The 14,607-nt window shown below is 45.6% G+C and overlaps 1 protein-coding gene across 1 annotated transcript in view; it reads left to right on the top strand.

Annotated features, from left to right (window-relative positions):
- The window catches only part of dnah1 (dynein, axonemal, heavy chain 1), a 532,475-nt gene that overhangs the window by 196,827 nt on the left and 321,041 nt on the right, over nt 1–14,607 (top strand). Inside the window, 2 exon segments of the mRNA XM_078543835.1 lie at nt 4,448–4,627; nt 13,748–13,888. Coding sequence (XP_078399961.1) covers nt 4,448–4,627; nt 13,748–13,888 — 321 coding nt within the window.

Below are 14,607 nucleotides of genomic sequence, written 5' to 3' on the forward strand. Positions count from 1 at the left end.
GGTCTGTCCACAAGCATGACCCAGACCTCCCTGTCACTTGCCATTTCAACACTCCACCCTGCTCTCATGCCCACATGTCTGTCCTTGGCCTGCTGCATTGTTCCAGTGAAGCTCAACGCAAACTGGAGGAACAGCACCTCATCTTCCAACTAGGCACTTTACAGCCTTCCAGACTGAATATTGAGTTCAACAATTTTACATCATGAACTCTCTCCTCCATCCCCACCCCCTTTCCGATTTCCCCCCCTTTTTTTTTGCAATAATTTATATAGATTTTTCTTTTCCCACCTATTTCCATTATTTTTAAATGTATTTCCATCCATTGTTTTATCTCTACCTTTTAGCCCATTTTGATTCCTTCACCTCACCCCACCCCACCCCCACTAGGGCTATCTGTACCTTGCTTCTCCTGCTTTCTACCCTTAAGTAGCACATTCCTTAGATAATATCACCACCTTCAACAACTCTTTGTCCTTTTGTCTATGACATCTTTTGGCTATCTCCACCTATCACTGGCCCTCTATCCAGCTCTGCCCTCCCCCCCCCCCGCCCCCTTAAACCAGCTTATATTTCACCTCTTTTCTATTTTTCCTTAGTTCTGTTGAAGAGTCATACGGACTCAAAACGTTAACTGTGTTCCTCTCCGCAGATGCTGCCAGACCTGCTGAGTTTTTCCAGGTATTTTTGTTTTTGTTTTGGATTTCCAGCATCTGCAGTTTATTGCTTTTATGAAACCATTGTCGATTGTCGTAAAAACCCATCTGGTTCACTAATGTCCTTCAGGGAAGGAAGTCTGCCATCCTTACCTGGTTTGGCCTACATGTGTCTCCAGACCCACATGGTGTGGTTGACTCTTAAAGGCTCCACCCAGTTATATCAAACTGCTAAAAACAAGATAATAAGGAATGAAATCGGAAACGACAATGGCAAACTCAGCCTGTTGACTTTGCAAAATCCTCCTTGTGCCAAAATTGGGAGAGCAACAGCCTGATACAGTCATATTCACTGAACCATACCTTACAGATAATGTCCCAGATATCGCCATCACTATCCCTGCCCATCCCACTGTAGGACAGACCCAGCAGAGGTGTCAGCAGTGGTATGCAGTCATGAGGGAGTTGCCCTGGGAGTCCACAACATCGACTCTGGACCCCATGAAGTCTCATGGCATCAGATCAAACATGGGCAAGGAAACCTCCTGTTGATTATCACGTACCGTGTAATCTGGGTGGGGGACTTCAATGTCCATTATCAAGAGTGGCCCGGTAGCACCACCACAGACTGAGCTAGCCGAGTCCTAAAGGACAAAGCTGCTGGACTGGGTCTGTGGCAGGTGGTGAGGGAACTAACAAGAAGGAAAAACTTACTTGACCTCATCCTCAGCAACCTGCCTGTCGCAGATGTATTGGTCCAAGACAGTATCGGTAGGAGTGACCACCGCACAATCCTTGTGGAGACAAAATCCTGTCTTTACATTGAGGATACCCTGCATCATGTTGTATGATACTACCACCATGCTAAGTGGGATATATTTCTAACACAGTGGGCAACCATGAGGCAATGTGGACCATCAGCAGCAGCAGAATTGTACTCCCCGTCCTGAATAATGGGAGAGCCCAGCACATCAGTGCAAAATGTAAGGCTGAAGCATTTGCAGCAATCTTCAGCCAGAAGTGCCAAGTGGATGATCCATCTCAGCTTCCTCCGGGGATCCCCAGCATCACAGATGCCTGTCTTCAGCCAATTCAATTTGCTGCATGTGATATCAAGAAACGGCTAAAGGCACTGGATACTGCAAAGGCTATGGACTCTGACAACATCCCAGAGCTCTGAAAAATTAATTAATTCCTTGCATCTGAGTTCTATGCTCTCATCCTCCCTAACCTATCTTGCCCAAATAGCCTAGCAACTGCGTCCAAGCCTTTTCATTATTCTACTTTAGAGACCTCAATTATATCTTCTCAAAATCTAAACTATGTCAGGTTAAAACGCCTAGCTAAATAGAGTGTCCTGACAACTGAGGGACAAAACTCGGCATCAATTTAGTGGCCCTCCTCTGAAATAAAAACAAAGTGCTGGAAAAACTCAATAGGTCTGGCCCTCCTTTGAACATTTTCTAGGGTCTCTATTTTCTCCACCATGTGAGGGGACTAAAACTGGTCACAATTTCTAATGTGGCCTGATCAAATGCATATTCAGAAAAAGCATAATATTTCTGACTTTGCATTTATCCTGGCAATATTTCCTCACTTTCCAAATAAACTTGTAGCATTGCTCATGGAACTTCACTGAATCAAGCACTAGAATCCTCCGACACTTCTCCCATTCAGGCCTGCAACTCTGTATGGTCTACACATGCAAGGAGGCGGTCTTACCCAAGTGTATATTGAAAGACATCTGCCAGAAACATATAGCATCTAAATTTTCCTGTACCTATCTTGTCTCATTGGAAAATTTGTAGATAGTTCCCCCAACACCTTCAACCATCTTTAGCAATGATCTGGATAAGACCAATGGCCCCAACATCAATCCTCGTTAGGCTCCACAATTGACTAGATTCACACAGAGCCTCTACCATTAATAACTGTCTTCTGTCTATAGGAATGTTACCAATTTCTTACCCAGCTCAAAATCTGCCCTTCAATGTCTCAAAGCTCAATGTTGGTTAGTAGCCTTCTATGTGGCATTTTGTCAAATAATTTTTGAAATAGAATATATCATTAATTGGGCTTCAAATGTCTAGCAACTTAGTAATTTCCTCAAAAAAAACATCTACGTTGATGTGACAAGATCTTCTTTAATGAAGCCATGATGAGATTCTATAATAACCATTCTCTTTTAACTGGTTGAATTAATGATCCTTTCTAACAACTTGCCTACGACAATAATCAAACAAATGGTCATTTTTTTCTGGGTTCAGGCTTATTATCTTTTTGCAATCTTAGATGCCCAATGTCAATATCAGCAATCCCAGATTAGCATAAACACAATTAGATACAGAGTAAAGAATAATATATCTATACAGTGCTTTTAATGTAATAAAATTTTCGAAGGCACCTCACAGAAGCGTTATAAAGTGAAATTAGCCACGGAGCCATCTAAGATGATATTAGGGCCAGATGGTCAAAAACTTGGCCAAAGAGGTAGATTTTAACGAGTGTCTTAATGGAAGACAGAAAGGTGGAGAGGTGTAGGGAGGGAACTTGGTGAAGCAGTTAAAATTGGAAATGCTGAAGAGGCCAGAATTTGATGAGCATAGTGGGTTATGGGTGTGGAAGAGATTACAGAGAGAGGGAGGGATTACAGAGCAAGGCCATGGAGGGATTTGAAAAAAAGGATGAGAATTTTTAAATTGAGATGCTACTTGACTGGGAGCCAAAGGGGAAGACTGGGGTCAGGGACTTAGCACTAGTAAGCACATGGACAGAAGAGTTTTGGATGATCTCAAGTTTACTGAAGGTAGAATGTGGGAGGCCAGCCAGGAGTGTGTCGGAATAGTCAAATCTATAGGTAACAAAGGCACGAATGAATGTTTCAGAAGTAGGTGCATTGAGAAGTCAAACAAGATTACGGAGGTGGAAATAGATGGCCTTAATGATGGCGCAGATATGTGGCTGGAAGCTCATCTCGCAGTCACACATGACAGCAAAGTTGCAAACCGTTTGGTTTAGTCTCAAGGCAATTGTAAGGGAGAGGGATGGAGTTGGTAGCTAGGAAATGGAGTTTGGAGTGGGACCAAAGACACATGGCTTCTGCTTCCCAATATTTAATTGGAGAAATGTTCTACTGGATGTCAGATAAGCAATCTGATAATTTAGCAATAGTGGAGAAAGCAAGAGAGGTGGTGTTGAGGAAAGCAGAGTATTGGTGTACATATGAAAGCTAGTTTTTTAATTTTGGAATTATGTCATCAAGGGGTTGAAAAATAGAAGGGGGCCAAGGATAGATCATTGGGGGAGGTGGGGGGTTACAGAAGTAACAGTGCAGGAGAGGGAAGAGAAGCCCTCTCTGGCTATGATTAGATAGATAAGAATGGAACTAGGTGAGTGCAGTCCCACCCAGCTGGACAACAGTGGAGAGGGTGGTGTGTCAAAGGTTGCAGACAGACTGAGAATGACGAGGGTGGATAATTTAACCAAGGGAGCAAACTTCCTTTTACATTAACTTGGTAGGGTATTTCAATCCAAAAACGCTTTTTGGTGCACTAGAGCGACATTTTACATTTCACACCTCAGCGATTCTGTCCTATTACTCATTAACAAAATGAGATCCAGTCTTAGCAAAGCCTTATGAAAGGCAGTTCAAGTACTTAGGGAAGCAGCAAGGTCTGAGGCATGCCTGTTTAAATCCAGTTCTTGCTTAACACAACTTTATATTAGATTTTTAATGTTATTTTTTATTGTGCTGCTTTGGTGTAAGGGTTTAATAATTTTGTTATTTTTAACAGTTACATTTCGAGGAGGACCTGAACATCACACACATGTACTCTGCAGAAGGAGAGGAAATTAAACTTTTCAGAACCATCTATCCCACAGGAAACGTGGAGGACTGGCTGCTGGATGTAGAAAAGGTTATGAAGGAGAGTGTGAAAGATAACATCGAGAGATCATTGAAAACATATCCGGAGGTAAGAATAATGTGCTGATAGTGTTGTTGCATTGGCCCCTCATCTGCCTTGAGTGGATAACAGACCAGGAAATTGTTTCTGCAGGGTGATAATTACATAAGTGGCTCTTGTTGCTTTTAATGGGAGAACAGAAGTATCTTCTTCAAAACTAAATCAACAATCATCACCATGTCTAAAAACCAAATATAATAAAAACACACTAAAATGAAGGGTATATCATAAAATATTATGAACATACATATTAGGACCATGGTAAAAGGACAGTGCCCACAATTTGCGTTCAATGATGTCAAGGTTCCACAGTAATGTTGGAATGGGTTTTGTTCAGATTCTCTCAGTAGAAAGCTTAGACAAACAGACAACCTGATTACCATAGTCATGGACACTTTAAAAGGCGTTTCCCCAAAGTTGCCCGTGAACAATGTATTTGTATGGGTAGATATGTATTTTCTTACCTGTGAAGTGAGAAATTCAATTTAAAATAACCCTTTTTACTTTAAAAAGAAAAAGTTAATTTATTTCATTCTATTGCTGTGGAATTTACTGAAAAAAAGTTACTAACACATACACACACGAAGATTAGTTACAGATGAAGATACGATACTTATAGAAATGAAATCAGTTCAGTCTTTATTGTTCGATGCAGGCCTGGTAGTTTTTGAAGTTGAAATGTTGCATTGTCTGAAGTGAAAGTTTTGAGACTGTAAGATTGTCTCCGCAGCTGCGGTGGCTTCCACAGTTGACTTTCAGAAGGTTGCTTTCATAGGTAGCTTAGTAGGTGGCATCAAGTTTACAGGGAGGAGAGAAAATTCCTTGTTTTCCTTGTTCTGCAGATGCAGCACTTTCAAACTGCCCAGTTACTTACAGCAGGCCATTAGCTGTTTTGGATGTCTCTCCTTGGGTTGAAGCTCTGTGGATCTGCCTTTTTCCTGCCCTTTTCAATGCTTTTTGTAGGTACAACAATGCTGAGTCATCTCCCAAATAAGGCATTGACACTTCAAACAGCTCTTCACTCACCTGTGGTTCTTAACTTTTGTCCTGGCTAAGGCACAATTTACATTCTTATAATGTCAAGATTCCATAGTAATGTTAGAATGGCTTTCATTTAGATAATCTCAGTAGGAAACTTAGATAAACAGATAATGTGATTACCATAGTCATGGACAAAACTTAATTATCTCCTGGATGAGACCACAGTGAATCATAATGAAATAAAGGATTGTCATTTGTCCTCTCAGAAGAGCAGACCCAGTCTGAAATCCGCAATTCTGTCTGGTAGCTTGAAGCCATTTTGGGAACAGTTTTTATACTCAGTCCAAGTTTTTTTGCCAAAAATATAACCTTTAAAACAGTTTTTCTAAAAAATTGTAATATCATAACTGCTCACCGTAATACCATAGGTTCCACACCAAAAAGGAAGATTTCTCATTCAAAATGGCAAGCTTGATTGGTGGTTTGATGAGCATGTCCCCACACAGAGCCATTGGAGTACTCAGGAGTTAAGCTTTATCTTTCTCTTTTTGGAAGAGTCAGGCTGTAACAAGTCTGTGTCTGGAAAAGTGAAAGATGCAGAGAGTTCTCACTTTCTAAAGTTAGTCTATTCATTTCAGAGATTGATAACTTGTAAAGTGAGTTAGGATTATATTAAAGGGATTTTTTGTTACAGTTCATGCTATCAGGAATGATTGAATCTCACTATGAAAACTATAATCTCTTATTTATACGTTACATATAAAATAAACTAATTTGTTGATTTACAATTGGCCTCGTCTCACTGTAGTGCTTTTCAGTCCACCTCCTGAAGATAAAAGAAATGCATGTGGCCACATGTACAAGTTCACAGTGCTTTGTACACACAACAGAGAGTTATATTGTTACAGCCCCTCATTCATTGTCTAACTAGATGTTGGACAGTAAGGATATTACTCGGATTGGTGGGATGCAAAATCTGCTCATGGGAGTGTTGCTGAACCCAAGAGTTTATGTAAAGCAGGTCTAATTTATAGCATTTGTTAATGGCACATTACAATAGTGATGAGGCTTCAAAGTGCTTCATTGGCTGTAAAGTGGCTTTGAAACATCCAGTGGTTGTGAAAGGTACTATATAAATACAAATATTTTTTTCTTTCTACGGTCTACTCATTTACCCTATGTCCCTCAGTGATATTAGCATCTCCAAGATAAGATACTTCTGCTATTATCAGCATCTTCTCTTACTTTTGCCCCAGCTTACTGCCTTTGTCTGTACTTCTGTTGCCTCCAGACTAAACTTTTCTAATGCCCTTTTTGCCAGCATCCTGAACTCCATCATACACAAATTCCAACTCCATTGCCTGAAAACTGACCATTTTCCCATCACCCCTATTCTTGCAGATCTCCATCAGCTCCTAGTCCATTTAGTTAAAAACCCTCAACATCATTTACAAACTTCACCCCAACCTGTCTCTGCAACCTCCACCAACCCCAAGTTCCAGTCTCTATTCTGTGCATCTCTCTTTTCCTCCCATTAGTTATATTGGACCTACTTTGTATTCCCTGAATACTTCCACATTGTTCCACATTTAAAAATCTCCTCAAAAATCCATTTATTGTCGCACTTTTGGTCATCCCTTTAATTCACTTATGGTTGCTGAGCACCTATTTCTATTCTGTTAAGTGCCTACTACATTGTAGGAAAGCTGTTATTAAATTTATTGCAGGAAATTAGTGTGTCCTATTCACTCCAAACAAGTGAGAGATATCAGGGGCTGAATTTTCTGTTTGGGGTGGGGTGGGGGGTGGAGCGGCCACGGGCGGCCGCGAATCTGATCGCCGTCCGTGACCGGGTCTGCACCGCCATTTTATGTGGGCGAGCCAATTAAGGCCTACCAAATGTAATGCCCAACTCCTGAAGATAGCTGGAGTGGGCGGGCGGCGGCAGGAGTGCATTGTCCGCCGGGTCCAGTGACGACCCAGCGCCCTGTTTATCAGAAGCGCTGGCAGCCTTTGCAAGGCCGCTCACAATGTCAAGTGGAAGGGCTCACCAGAGGGCTTCTGGTGAGCAGGCCAGTCCAGAGGGTAGGCTAGCGGAGCAGGCAAGGCTAGAGGGTAGGACAGCGGCCAGCAGGCCAGGCTGGAGAGTAGGGCGGGGGCCAGTGTGTCCCTCGTTTCTCGGATGACTGCCTTGCTGCCCTCCTCGAGGAGGTGGCAGCACGGCGGGAGGCGCTGGTTTCCCAGGATGGAGGAGGAGGGCCCCCCACATGACGAAACGTGCCTGGGAGGAGGTGGCGGAGGTGGTGAGCTCCGGCAACATGGTGCGACGCACCTGGATCCAGTGTCGCAAGTGCTTCAACGACTTGTTGCGCTCTGGCAGGGTGAGTACCATGTTGGCATTGGCCATGTAAGCCAGCAGGTAAGGACTGCTTTGAATCATTGACAGCATTTATCCTTTTCTGGGTGGGCAAGCAGATACTGCCCATGCTGAGGTCAGCCTGAGAGGGTGATGAAGAGATGTGTATTGCTCCCGCAGCATGTGTTACACTGAGTCCCACATGATTGGTTTGGGGGCAACCTGGAGGAGCTCCACCTAGGCACGGTGTTTGAACTCCAGGGCATGTCCAAGTGAGGGTGATGACATGCTGGGAAGGGAGCTTCAAGGTGGCGTGGCAATGAACCATCTGCTGCACTCTGTGCTCCATATGCTTGTCCTTGCTATGGAAGGATATACCATGTGGTGCCAAATGTGATGTAGGCAGCATGTGTCTAAGGGGTTGGTCGGGGGGTATGGAGCAGGCCTAGCATCTTTGTGTGGGTGTTCGGCAGCAGCGGGGTGAGGAGGCTCTGGAGCCCTGATATGTCCCACTCTGGTTGGGGTGGGTCGTGCGCGAAGAGAGTCCATGTGCAATTTTCACTAATCAATGTTCGTCTCTCATTTTCAGGAGAAGAATGCTCAAAACGCTGCAGAGCGTGCGAGGATTGGCAGCGGCCAGGCGCAGATCGCCATTCTTAGCCGTTTTGAGCAGGAGGTCCTGGATCTGGAGAAGCGCCCTGCGCCAAGGTCCACTGGTGTCGGTGAGGCTGGGGTGCCACGGCCAGGTTTATGCCCAACAGTGAGGCCAGCATTTTTCTCCCAGCAGCCATAGCACTACTGAATGTTAATTGATTCAATTTTGCAACATGGCTTGACCATTGCTTATGGAAGGATGAGCGCATAATGATCTGGGGGACAGGGATACACTTTGACATTGTCTCCACATTAACTTATCCACTATCCTTGTTCTTCCTTTCAGCATCATCGGAGCAGCACCGGGAGGAGGAGCAGCAGAGGCCCCCTCTCACACCTGAGGGGCCTGAAGTCTCACCAGCGTCACACTATTTCTGCGAGGCAGGCACCAGCGCAGATACTAGCACCTCGGTGGGAATTCGAACATCGGCTAGTGTCCCGGGGCACAGTGGTGAGGGCACTTCACAGTTGCTGGAGGAGCTGTCAGTGACAGAGAGTGCCCATGGCGCCAGCAGTCAGAGGACTGCAGGGGACCAGGCACATGCTCAGTCGGTGCCTGATGATGTGCCTCTGGAGTCGTACGCGACGCAGCAGGTGCAGGAAATGCAGCCGGGTGTGCAGGACCATCTGGGGGAGATACATGAAGCTATGCTTGGCTTGGTCTCCGTGGTGGTGGAGTCTACTCAGACGATCACCGAAGCAATGAGCCACATGTCCGAGCGCCATGCGTCCTCCATGGAGAGAGTGGTGACTCTCGTGGAGAGCCTCCTCCAGGAGACCCGTCAGGGCTTCCTGGGTATGTGCTCTGACCAGCAAGCCCTCACATCAGCTTTCACCTCAGCTGGTCAGTGCCAGTGTGGGAGATGGTTTGGGCATCAACTTTCCCAGCTCGGTGCCCATCCATCCACAGTGAGCAGGGAGGTCCAAAGCAACCTCACATCAGCACAGCAGCTGCCTGGCGTCTCTGCGGGCACCACTCAGGGTGCTCTGGATAAGGGTGGCAGCTCCTATGCCCCTCTCCCAGTGACCATAGCATCCAGTGAGACTGTGCCGACTGGGGAGATGCTAGCTGTGGAACTGGCAGCTCCCTCCCAGGCAGGGCCAGCACTGGCTCCACGGGCCAGAGGACGACCGCCAAGGTCATCGAGGCCAACAGGACAGCAGAGTCAGCAGACTGTCTCAGAATCCACTCTGAGCAATGGGGCAGCATCAAGACGTAGCACCCGGAAACGAAAACATAAGGCACCTTAGGCGCACCACGGGTTTCTCACTGGTGCTTTTGTGTTGACCCGGGATGAGGTCCTTAAGATTTGTTTTGTTTGGTAACACTATTCTCTTTTTTTTGGAATAAGTTGTTTTCCTTGACAGAATAAATTCAGATATGTCACCATGGCTGAGTGTGCCTCGTTTCTTCTGCATGTGCATGGTTTCCAAAACTGTAATGAGTGCTTGGTTGGACATTCAGCTTTATTAACAAGGCCCTTAGTGACTGTTCCTAACCTGGCAAATTTTGCACTTATGTGTCGAGTATTGAGCCTACAGCCCAGACTTGTCCTGGTGGTCCATCTGTGGCGTGCTAGCTCAAGGTTCGTCGGATTAAAACCTCCAGGGTGTCCCTGCCTCCCTGGAGTATGCCCGGGTCAGCGTCTACCCCTTCAGCATTTCCCTGTGCATGCTCATCCTCGGACTCACTGCTGGACTCATTGTGTGCAGCCGCAGCCACTGCGTCAATGTCTTCATTGTCCACAGCATCCCCTCTTTCCGGTGCAAGATTGTGGGGAGCGCAGCATGCAACCACTATCACTGGGACAAGATCTGGGGGGTACTGGAGTGCACCCCCTGAGCGGTCCAGGCATCGGAAGCTTATCTTGAGAAGACCGATGGTTCTCTCCACCACAGCCCTTGTGGAGGCATGGCACCTATTGTACCGCTGCTCAGCTTCTGCTCTTGGATGGTGGAGAGGCGTCATGAGCCACCTGCTGAGGGGATAACCCTTGTCACCCAGCAGCCATCCATCAAGCCGGGCTGGAGCACTGAAGCTGGCAGCTGGGAGTGTCTGAGGATGTAGGTGTCGTGGGAGCCTGGGTACCTTGCACAGACTTGTAGAATCAGCATCCTGTGATCACACACTATCTGCACATTCATGGAGTGGAAGCCCTTCCTGTTGACAAAGGCACCGGGCTCACCTGCTGGCGCCTTGATGGCCACATGTGTACAGTCTATATGACCCTGGATGCGGGGGAAGCCTGCAATTGCCGCGAAGCATCTGGCTCGCCATGTCTGGCTTGCCTGGTCCCAACGGTAGTGGATGAAGGTCAATGCACTCCTGAACAGAGCGTCTGTAACCTGCTTGGCACAAGTGTGGATAGCTGATTGGGAGATACCACAAAGATCACCCACCAACCTCTGGAAGGAGCCAGAGGCATAGAAGTTGAGGGCAGCTGTGACCTTCAGAGCCAGAGTGACTGTGCATATTCACGAACCTAGTGAGCTCACTTATCCCGCCTGTGGATGAGGCTAATACAAATGTGTCTGACACACCTGCCCGTTGCGCCCATGCGCCGAGCCGAAGATCGCACGGTTGCCGAAAAATCGGCGTCAATTGCTGCCTCAAGGGCCTTAACTGGCTGGTTAATTAATGGCGGGCGCACATCGGATATCATCACGATCATTCGCCCAGCGAAATATCGTGATGGTGTGCGGTGACATCGGGACGCTTACCCGACGTCACTGCGCGTCATTTTACACGCGGACGTGCGGGGCCTGCCCCTGCTCGCCAAAGGGAAAATTCAGTCCCACGTGAATACATGCATAGTCAGTGGGATGAGATCATTTGGGCTACAATTAATTAACCTCCTCGGCTTCTTGAAATTTAATTGAGGCCAGGAGCAAGGGGCCTAATATCGGTTTGAACTCCAATTTGTAACAGTGGTTTGTCCTGAGGCAGCCACCATGGCTGCATTCAGGAAAAAAATAGGTCTACATGCAGCCCAGTGGACAGTCCTTAAACTTTAAGGCTCTTCCAAGAGTGTTCCTCCTAACCCCCACATTCAAAACACATGCCTGCTGCCTACCATTGCCCCCCTGATTGTCACCAAAATGGGATTAGAATAAATTGCTCAATTTCATGAATTGACACTAGCATAGGCTCAACATGACAATTGTCTCCTTCTGTGTTGTGACTTTCACAATTATAAGACTCAGGTTAAGATCCTTGTTTGTCTAACATTTCAATATGCCAGTTCAAGTTCTTCTGATTGAAAATTGATAGCCCCAGACACAAATACTCCTATAGCTTCCCAAAGAAATTTGGCCCGGATCTTCTGAACAGCGGTAATGATCACTGGATTGCCGCTGCACTCAAAAATTCCCCTGACTTGATGGTGCTCCGCATTTCTTTTTGGACCTTCCAAGCCCAGCATTCACAGAAATGTGCAGCGCAGCATCCCACGGCGAACTCCATCAGAGCGGAGTAGAGTTTTTATGGCAACAGCTGTCATATGGTTAGTTTAAAGGTCCAGTTTGAATGTTAGTAAATGGATGTAAATGAATGGGTGAGTGAGTGAACGGGGAGGTCGGTGAGGCGGTAGGTGGGTGAAGTGGTAGGTGGTTGAGGTGGGTGAATTGATAGATAGGTCGGGGAGTAGTCGGATGCGGTTGGAGGAGGTAGTCGGGTTGGGTTTGTTGGGTCAGTGGGAGGTTAGTCAAGTTGTCGGGAAGGTAGTTGAATGGTCGGGAGTGGGGATAGTCGGGTCGGTGGTTGGGCTGGGAGGTTAGCTGGGTGGTCAGGGTAGTCGGGTCAGGGGAGTAGTTGGGTAGTTGAAGGTGGTAGTTGGGTCGGGTCGGGTTGGGGTGTTAGTCTGATGGTATGGGGTAATCAGGTTTTGGGGGAAAGTTAGGTCAGGGAGGTAGTTGGGGGGTGGGGGTGCGGGCCAGGGGTTGATTTGGAGGTGAGTTGTGGAATTACCCAGTTGTTAGACTAGGTTTTTTCTGTCTAACATTTCTTGATAACTATTCAGTTAAGTACTGCAGAACTGCCCCAAGTCTCCAACTCTAGTTCAGACACTAGAGTTGAAGACATTCGTGGAGGGTCCCCCCAGGAAGCAGGGGAATCGCCTATTGGAAGTTGAAACTTGAAACTTTCCAGGCAATTCCCATGGAGGTCCACGCGCCAGGACTTCCCAAGGGCCCCCACATGGAGACTGGAAGATTTGGCCTAATAAGTACATAGCTAATATCGTATAATATGGTGGGCAGCCTAATATCTCAAGTGGTAAAGCAGTACAAGTTAAAATTCCAACCTTGAATAATACTCAAATTCAACTATCTTCAAAAGTTAACATGCATTGGCTCTTCGCCAGGAAGTTTGATCGTACACCTAACAGAGTGTTCTATCACTACAGATGACTAAAAAAGAAACTGACATCACTTGCCCTGTTAAGTACACTTTGCACTGGCAGCCACATCATGGAATTGCTGACTGCCACATCTCATGGTCCCTCAAGCATCCTGCTCTCCATTCCACTGCTCTTTCCCTGTATCTTTATATATTCTTCAATTGAAAATAAAAGCATCAATAAGATAAAGCCATGCCCACAATTGTTTATTTTCGATTAGAAATAGATTTAACTTTGATCATTAAGAGCAGAATCATTTAGGAGTATACGAAAATGGGAATTGCCAGATGAAAAAATGACCATGGTCCATCTAGTTTGTCTTCTACTAAGCATAGCAAGCAATCTCTATCAGTTAGTCTGCAACAGACACAGACATGAAATGGAGAAACACACAGTGATGGAGAGCTTTGGGAGCCATAAGTCCAAAATCACCCATTTCTCCTAACCAAGGTATGAGTACTACATGTCATGACTCAAAATACTCATATACTATATTCCAAAATATTATTCTCTTAAAAAAACCTATCTAGTTTGCATTTACTATCTACTTCTGCTGTGTCCCTATGGAGCCTATCCTGTAGATTTACTGCTTGCTCACTGAAATAATATTTGCAGAATTGTTAAATTCAGAGATCTTTTTAAGTGCTGAATCAGCTTTTCTTTCTGCCAGTTGGAGCTGTCTGATGGTTATTATCAATAATGAACCCCATATGTACAATAATACTATGCTGTTTTATGTAGACCATTCGCTCAGAGTGGGTCCTGATCTGGCCTGGACAGGTGGTTATTGCAGGTTGCCAGACCTTCTGGACCATGGAGGTATCTGAAGCACTCCAGATTGGAGATCTGGGAAGCAGACTGTTCCCAAAGCTTGGCAGTCAGGTTTGTATGGCATCAACTGTTAGCTAAAATGCAGAACACTGGTGGATACTATGGAATGAATAATGTACATGCATGTACGATTATATATAAAATATACAGGATTGTTATATTTCTTGTATAGTTATAATGTTTACTGACCACAATTTCACAGTAATTGACTGTAAATTACTTTTAATAATGAAGATACATTTAGTATAAACATTACCATAAAAGCTATTCATTGAACAAGTAACAAACAACATTAATAGGCAGGGACAAATGTTAGAATGGTATTGATCAGCACGTCACATTGGTTGTTTTGCTAATGTATTCACTCACATGCCTTCCACTGGCCTGAATGCAAGGAATGCTTGAAGCTTGGGCCAGGATATTGAGTTCGGCAAGCGGGGGGTGGGGCCCGCTCCCCGATGCATATAATGACGCGTGATGATGTCGAGCGGAACTCCCGACATCACCCCATATCAGTTCAATTTTCAGGTCGGCGGGGGCGCAGCCAAATCAGCTGTGTACCCGCCAACCTGTCAATGGCCTATTAAGGCCTTTTAAAAACTAATTGAAGTAATTAATGGACCTGCCCGTCCAACTTTAAGGTTGGCAGGCAGGCCGGGAGCCCTGGCGAGCTTCAGAAAAAACATGAAACCTCGTCCACGGGTGGGCTGAGGTTTCATGAGGGTTTTTAAAAATTTAATAAAAGTTTAAATAAAAGTGATGGACATGTC

The sequence above is a fragment of the Cetorhinus maximus genome, chromosome 6 (genome assembly GCF_964194155.1).
Source record: "Cetorhinus maximus chromosome 6, sCetMax3.hap1.1, whole genome shotgun sequence".
Classification (NCBI taxonomy): Eukaryota; Metazoa; Chordata; class Chondrichthyes; order Lamniformes; family Cetorhinidae; genus Cetorhinus; species Cetorhinus maximus.